Source organism: Thunnus albacares, chromosome 18, assembly GCF_914725855.1.
Source record: "Thunnus albacares chromosome 18, fThuAlb1.1, whole genome shotgun sequence".
NCBI classification, from domain to species: domain Eukaryota; kingdom Metazoa; phylum Chordata; class Actinopteri; order Scombriformes; family Scombridae; genus Thunnus; species Thunnus albacares.
Window position 1 is genome coordinate 6,281,831 of NC_058123.1, and position 8,577 is coordinate 6,290,407.

Consider the following 8,577-nt stretch of genomic DNA (forward strand, 5'->3'; position numbering starts at 1 on the left):
ATCAACCCGAGCTGTGTCTCGGTTGGTTAGATGCGGTCAGCTGACTCAGTAACATCAACTAGTGTCCAACTCATCTATTTGAAGAGGGGATGGCACTTCAAACAGTGAAGCAGTAACACCATCGGACATTACATTACATTTTATTTTAACCCGCTTTTGCAGCCATGACTTTAAAGACTCGATGGTCTCACCTGTTTCTCCTTTTGTGTTGCGTCCAGACTTGTCTTTGTCAGTCAGGTAAGATATTGCTTTGTTTTTTCCATCACTAATGTTTTATGCTGTCATGAAAACATTCAGCTCAGGTAGATTTAAAATCCAAAAAGACTTGGTCATAACCTAGTAGACTATATGGCTGGACCGTGTATGGTGAATGTGTGAAATTGTGGACAATTTGTTACAGAGATAGTCAGTGTCAAGGGCGCCGGATTCATTTCAGAAGTGCGGGGGGACCTCGGACTCGCACACGGTTCCATTCATATATTTTCTGGGGTCGCGGACACAGATATTGTATGTTCATGTATATGCTTTATTACAAACAATCCTACCGTATAAACCTGGAATCTGTGTGTAACAGCTGACCTCTTTATATACAGTTAATGGTGTAGACGGGTAGCAGAACACAGAACATTATTTACCGTTATATCCTTGCCGATCCTGTTAATGAAGTTACCGCTGTTGTGCCATGTGCGTAAATGCGCACATCACTAATGTATCGTTTCAGCTGCTGTGTGATGCTGCAGGTATTTAATAAAGTAAAAAGGAAAGAATCTGACGCACAGCCAACTGTGGGCAACAAACATCATTACTGATGTTTTTGCAACATCCTGGATTACGTTCAGTGACACATGAACGACATTAATGTACAATTCAGTCTCATTAATAGCTGTATAAAAACCATTCTGACGGACATTTCAGTAGATTATGTTTTAGATGCGAAATACTATAGAAGTAAAAGAAGCAAAATACATGAAAATTGATTTGTGATGTTGAAGAACTCTGTGTGCGTGCCTCTGTTGACTAAAGACACACAAAATGTGTCTCTTACTCTTTCTGTAATTTTCATTATAAAACAATCTCTGTGCTGATATGTGAAGAAAAGCGAAACCGCTCCGCTCATTGTAAAAATAACTTTGTCTGTAATACGTTCACGACCTGTATGCGTCTTGTTGTTATATATTTATATATATGTGGTTATATTGCTTTATTCTGTGTTCATTCAAATGTAAAAATAGAGGGTGAAAAACCCCAACAGTATGCTTGTTTATTTGCCTCGAACCACATCCCTTGTCCTGTGCCTCTTACACCTCCGCTCATATCGCTGCGAAGTTATTCTGCATAGTAGTAGTATAGCCCCCTTTATGTGTGTAGATCTCTTTATCTTTTGTTATTCCAGGTCAAGGTCCACCAGATCTACTAAGTGAGTGACCGCAAATAAATTCTCCCAATATATAACATTCAGTTGTAATTCTAATGTTTACAATGTTTACTTCTACCATCAGCTGTACTTTACCATGTACTATACCTTCACCTCAGCCTCCCTTTACCTCAAGCTCACTTTTCACTGTCTGTCAGCATGGAACTAAAACTTCTCCCACCACAATCAACCTCTTACCAAATATTATTCACTATTTAAGCCCTACATTTATGCAATTAATTTACAATAACTATTTTCATTCACTTGTAGCATTTAGTGCCAATGCATGAAGTAGTGTGATGTTCATAGAGTCCAAAGAAAACAAATTGATCTTCTATAATCTTAATTTATTTCTTGGAATTTTCCCAATTTATTTTTGTCCTATTATATCCAGTTAATTTAAGTTCGGGATTGTCCCAGTGAGGATATAATACATGATGTTTCTGCTCATTATATTTTATTATATTGCTTTATTCTGTATTCATTCAAATGTAACAATAGAGGAGGAAAAAAACAACATTATTCTTCTTTATACAACGTGAACCACATCTCCTGTCCTGTACCTCTTACACCTCTGCTGATATCGCCGCAAAGTTACAGCCAGTTTAGATGGAAATGGATGCTTCAATAAAACAAAACAAAGAACATGCAAAGTCCCTGTTTGTAATGTGTGTATATTTATGTAATTCTACATAGCAGTAGTATACACTCCTTTATTACGTGTGTGTAAATTTCTTTGTCTTTTGTTATTCTAGGTCAAGGTCCAGGAGACGGTCATCCACGTGAGTGACTACAAATAAATTCCACTAATATATAACATTCAGCTGTAACTCTAATGTTTACAATGCCTACTTCTACCATCAGTGCCAATGCATGAAGCAGTGTGATGTTCATATAGTGCAAAGAAAAGAAACTGATCTTTTTTTTATCTTAATTTATTTCTTGGAATTTTCCCAATTTCTCTCTGTCCTTCTTTAACCAGTTAATTAAAGTTCAGATTATGGGATGATCCCAGTAAGGATATAGTACACAATGTTTCTGCTCATTATATTTAGTTATATTGCTTTATTCTGTATTCATTCAAATGGAAAAGTAGAGGTAAAAAAAATACATACAGTATGCTTGTTTATTTGGTGTGAATCACATCTCCTGTCCTGTACCTTTTACACCTCTGCTGATATCGCCGCAAAGTTACAGCCAGTTTAGATGGAAATGGATGCTTCAATAAAACAAAACAAAGAACCTGCAAAGTCCCTGTTTGTAATGTGTGTATATTTATGTTATTCTGCATAGTAGTAGTATACACCCCTTTATTACATGTGTGTAAATTTCTTTCTCTTTTGTTATTCTAGATCAAGTTTCAGTAGCTGTAAAAGGTTAGTGACTACAAATAAATTCTACTAATATATAACATTCAGTTGTAATGTTTACAATGTCTACTTCTACCATCAGCTGTGCTTTACCATGTACTATACCTTCACCTAAGCCTTCCTTTACCTCGAGCTCACTTTTCAGTCTCATCTCTTCATGTTTGTAACAGCACCAAAGCCAACATATTATCCAAATTCACATAAAATGAAAACAAAATTCAAATGAAACTGATGTACTCTTTGCACAAAAAGTGCCATAACTTTATTTTCTCAATTTCATTAACCTGGATACCCAAGTTCTGGGAAATTGTAGAAGTTCGAACACCAAAAAAAGAAAAAGAGAAGAAAAAAAAAAACATGTCTAACTCCACCAACTACACACAAATAAATAAGGGGAGGAAAAAAAATACTACTTGATAAACAGATCAGAATTATATTGAATTATTGCCATAGTATACACTAACGTGGTATTCACATCTGCCTTTTAGGGTGTATATATATATATAGTTATTTTATATACGAAACATGTAATGTGTAATTTTGTATGAAAAGAAAATGTTTTCTAAGCAGAATGAAACTCAAACCTTTCACACCACAATCAACCTTTTGCCAAATATTATTCACTATTTAAGCCCTACATTTATGCACCTAATTTGCATAAATGTAGGGCTTCTTCGAATTTTCCCAATTTCTTTCTGTCCTATTTTAACCAATTAATTAAAGTTCAAATTATGGGATGGTCCCAGTGAGGGTACAGTACATAATGTTCCTGCTCATTATATTTAGTTATATTGTTTTATTCTGTATTGATTCAAATTGAAAAATAGAGGGAAAAAAACATACAGTACGCTTGTTTGATTGGTATGAACCACATCCCCTGTCCTGTACTTCTTACTCCTCTGCTGATATTGCCACAAAGCTACAACCAGTTCAGATGAAAATGGATGCTTTAACAAAAAAAACCCTACAAAATCCCTGTGTGTATATTTATGTAATTCTACACAGTAGTAGTATACACTTTATTACATGTGTGTAAATCTCTTTCTTTTGTCATTCCAGATCCAGGAGATTCACCAAGTGAGTGACTGCAAATAGATTCTCCTAATACATAGTGTTCAGTTATAATTCTAATGTTTACAATGTCTACTTCTACCATCAGCTGTGCTTTACTATGTACTATACCTTAACCTCAGCCTCTCTTTACCTCAAACTCACTTTTCACTATCTGATCTATTCATGTTTGTAGCAGCACCAAAGTCAACATCTTATTCAAAATTAGATGAAATTAACACAGAATTCAAATGGAAATGATGTACTCTTTGCACAAAAAGTGACATAAGTGTGTTTTCTCAATTTCAGTAACTTGAAACTGATCTTTTTTGATCTTAATTTATTTCTTGGAATTTTCCCAATTTCTTTCTGTCTTATTTTAACTAGTTAATTAAAGTTCATATGATGGGATGGTCCCAGTGAGGGTACAGTAGCTACATAATGTTTACTTTCTATGTAGTTATATTAGTTATATATATTTAGTAATATTGCTTCATTCTGTATCCATTCATGGTAATGAAACATGTTCATGTTTTTTGCTTCATGTCTAATTTGTCTAAAGTGCCTGTAAAGCAAGTTATGCACAAAGTCAGATTTCTGATTTTTTTGAACTGATGTGGTGTTTTGCTTTGTTCATCCTCTTTCCAGCCTCTTTGTCAAGATATACTGTAGGAAAGAATTAACAATACAATTAACAATAGCAATAGAATTAGAATAGAATTATTAACAAAAGAATATCTCATTGCATCTTCCCTGTGCTGGGCCAAAAAAAGTCTTGATCAGTATTTCTTATCATGTTGATGTGTTTTGAATGTTTAGTTTGGATGATGTGAATTATGAAGTTCAAGGATCACAGGATTTAGTTGTAATGATGTCTACATGTGCTTTTCTTTTGGCAATCTCTCAATCAAACAAAGGTAGCGCGGAGAATTTAAACCCAAAATCTATTTTCAAGTTAGTATTTTGAATAGTCACATTTCATAAGAGCTGATATTAGCAGCTTTCTCCTTCACAGGAACAAGTAGGTTACTGGTAGTGATAGTAAGGAGGCAGTTTGAGCATGATATTGTCTGGAAGGGATTATTTGGTGATTCTGGTTTTATGGAATGAAATGTGAGATTATTATATAGTTTTCACAAGCAGACCAAAAAAACTTTTCATTAAAGTTGAATAGGTCACAATTTTACCATTGCTGGTAAACTGAGACTTCATTTGCTCTGTATAGTGTAATATGTACACTTCTGGCAGTCTGAAGTGTACTTTATAAAACATCTAACCTACTTATGCTATATGTGCATCTTGTTTGTACATTCATCAATATAATGAGCTTCTGATACCGCTGTGTGTTTTTCCGTTCATTGACTCGATGGGTGGAAAAAACAAATCAACATTGTTTATGGGGTATTTTTATATATTTCTCAAGAACCACTCATTCAAACAACTTCACACATGGACATTGCACTTCCTTGATTCCCAGCAATACACCTGTCAGGTACGAAGTAGATCGAATGAACAGTTCTCAAGTTATAGGCTGGATGAGAATTACTTTGATCAAAATATATGATAAAGTTATATGTAAAATGGATGTTGTTTTAATACTGCTGCCTCAAGCTCAGAGGACTATTATTACAAGTAGGAAACAGATCAAAATGCTCACAGCTGAAAGGAACAGAGTGCAACTCACATTTGAGTTACAGATGTAGTCAAATTATAGTTTGTTCCTGCATGTAAACCTGCATACTTCTGCTTTTCACATGTTTTCATATTGTCACTTCACAACAGTGTACGCCATCCCTGCTATAGAGAGCCCAGGTCAGGTGCATAGCTACCGCCTAGATTGGAAGGATGGCTACCCCCGAGCCAGTGAAGATCCAATAAAAAACGGTAAAGTGAGCAAAGGTGGGGTAGAAGTCAGCTGGAAATGATGTACTCTTTGCACAAAACGTGACATAAGTGTGTTTTCTCAATTTCACTAACTTGAAACTGATCTTTTTTAATCTTAATTTATTTCTTGGGATATTATTAATTTCTTTCTGTCCTATTTTAACCAGTTAATTAAAAATCATATGATGGGATGGTCCCAGTGAGGGTAATGTTTCCTTTTTATGTAGTTATATCAGTTATATATTTAGTAATATTGCTTCATTCTGTAGTCATTCATGACAATGAAGCATGTTCATGTTTTTTGCTTCTAATTTGTCTAAAGTGCCTGTAAAGCAAGTTATGCACAAAGTCAGATTTCTGATTTTTTTTTAACTGATGTGGTGTTTTGCTCTGTTCATTCTCTTTCCAGCCTCTTTGTCAAGATATACTGTAGGAAAGAATAAACATTACAATTAACAACATCAATAGAATTAGAATAGAATTATTAACAATAGAATATCTCATTGCATCTTCCCTGTGCTGGGACAAAAAAATCTTGATCAGTATTTCTTATCATGTTGATGTGTTTTGAATATTTAGTTTGGATGATGTGAATTATGAAGTTCAAGGATCACAGGATTTAGCTGTAATAATATCTACACGTGTTAATTTTTGTTTTGGGCGATCTATCACTCAAACAAAGGTGGTGTGAAGAATTTAAACATGAAATTTATTTTTTAAAAGTTAGTATTTTGAACAGTCACATTTCATAAGAGCTGATATTAGCAGCTTTCTCCTTCACAGGAACAAGTAGGTTACTGGTAGTGATAGTAAGGAGGCAGTTTGAGCATGATATTGTCTGGAAGGGATTATTTGGTGCTTCTGGTTTTATGGAATGAAATGTGAGATTATTATATAGTTTTCACAAGCAGGCCAAAAAAACTTTTCATTTAATTTGAATAGGTCACAATTTTACCATTGTTGGTAAATTGAGACTTCATTTGCTCTGTCTAGTGTAATATGTACACTTCTGGCAGTCTGAAGTGTACTTTATAAAACATCTAACCTACTTATGCTATTTTTGCATCTTGTTTGTACATTCATCAATATAACGAGCCTCTGATACCGCTGTGTGTTTTTCCGTTCGTTGACTCGAGGGGTAGAAGAAACAAATCAACATTGTTTATGGGGTATTTTTATATATTTCTCAAGAACCACTCATTCAAACAACTTCACACATCAACATTGCACTTCCTTGATTCCCAGCAATACACCTGCCAGGTATGAAGTAGATTGAATGAACAGTTCTCAAGCTATAGGCTGGATGAGAATTACTTTGATCAAAATATATAATAAAGTTATATGTAAAATGGATATTGTTGTAATGCTGCTGACTCAAGCTCAGAGGACTATTTTTACAAGTAGGAAACAGATCAAAATGCTCATGGTTGAAAGGGACAGAGTGCAACTCACATTTGAGTTTCAGATGTAGTCAAATTAAAGTTTGTTCCTGCATGTAAACCTGCATACTTCTGCTTTTCACATGTTTTCATATTGTCACTTCACAACAGAAGAAGACGTCCCTGATAAAGAGAGCCCAGATGGGGTAGCAGTCAGACTCCAAGACAAGGAAATCCTGAGCAGTCATCTTACAACTGTCTTCCTCCCAATCATCTACATCATTGTGTTTGCTGTGGGGCTGCCCACCAACACCATGGCAATATGGGTATTCTTCTTCAGGACTAAGAAAAAGCGCCCGTCGTCAATCTACATGGCAAACCTGGCTCTGGCTGACTTGCTCTTTGTCATTTGGGTCCCCCTGAAGATATCATACCACTTCAACGGCAACAACTGGATCTACGGAGAAGGGCTGTGCAAAGTGCTGGTGGCGTTTTTCTACAGCAACATGTACTGTTCCATCGCCTTCATCACCTGCATAAGTGTCCAGCGTTACTGGGCGGTGGTCCACCCACTGTCCGCGCAGCAGAGGGACAACCGCATACCCGTTGCCGTCTCCGTCACAGTCTGGGTGGTGGTCTGGCTTATCACCATCCCTCTCTACCTGCATGACCAACAGGTCAGAATAACAAACTTCAAGCCAAAAATCCTTACTTGCAATGATGTCACCAGGGAAAGTCAGGTGAAAATATCAGCTGGCTACTTCCTGACAATGGGAACTCTGGGATTTGTTGTTCCCACTATTGTGTGCATCATATCCTACATCCTCATGCTCAAAGCTCTCAGGAACAGCATGACAGATGCTGCCATCACCAAGAAGCGACGGAAGGCTGTGGTCTTGATGATCACAGTGTTGGTTATGTTTTTAGTGTGCTTCACCCCCAGTAACATCATGCTGCTGGTACACTATATCCTCTTGTTGGGCGGGGCTGACAACCACCTGTACAGATTTTACATCGCCACCCTGTGCCTGGCTAGTCTCAACAGCTGCATCGACCCTTTTGTTTACTACTTTATCTCCAAGGATTTCAGGGATCATGTGAAGAACACGTTCCTCTGCAGGAGCGAGAGGACAGTGAAGAGGATGAAGGTTTCCTTCAGGGCTCTGAATCACTCACAAGAGCAACACACTATGCCTAACTCAGATAACACACAGAGCACTGAATGCTAGAGGATTAATCATTATTAAGCTGTTTTATTCCTGATCATTATCTCTCTTCAGATAGAGATTTTGGTAACACTTAATTTACAGGTCTCTTTATTTGTATATCAAAATAAAATAAAGTGTTACCTTTTTTTTCTTATTCTACTATGACGTCTTCCACCTCAGGTTTGGTTCATTACATGTAAGGAAATTTAGGAGTCATCTTTGGCAATGACCTCCTGTTTCAGAGCTTTGAGCTGTCTAAATTACTGCTTATA

General features: G+C 36.2%; 1 protein-coding gene across 1 annotated transcript; it reads left to right on the forward strand.

Annotated features, from left to right (window-relative positions):
• The first annotated feature begins 5,414 nt into the window (after positions 1 to 5,414).
• Positions 5,415 to 8,326, forward strand: LOC122968959 (proteinase-activated receptor 2-like). The gene is made up of 3 exons (XM_044334506.1): positions 5,415 to 5,466; positions 5,617 to 5,733; positions 7,269 to 8,326. Exons 1-3 carry the CDS (start codon positions 5,415 to 5,417, stop codon positions 8,324 to 8,326), a joined length of 1,227 nt encoding a protein of 408 aa, XP_044190441.1.
• Positions 8,327 to 8,577: the final 251 nt, after the last annotated feature.

Bases quoted from the DNA above. Each gene is read 5' to 3' on its own strand.
- LOC122968959 (XM_044334506.1), top strand. From the start codon at position 5,415: ATGGATGTTGTTTTAATACTGCTGCCTCAAGCTCAGAGGACTATTATT. The intron at 5,467-5,616 runs GTAGGAAACAGA...ACTTCACAACAG, and splicing joins TCAGAGGACTATTATTACAA to TGTACGCCATCCCTGCTATA. The intron at 5,734-7,268 runs GTGGGGTAGAAG...ACTTCACAACAG, and splicing joins AAACGGTAAAGTGAGCAAAG to AAGAAGACGTCCCTGATAAA.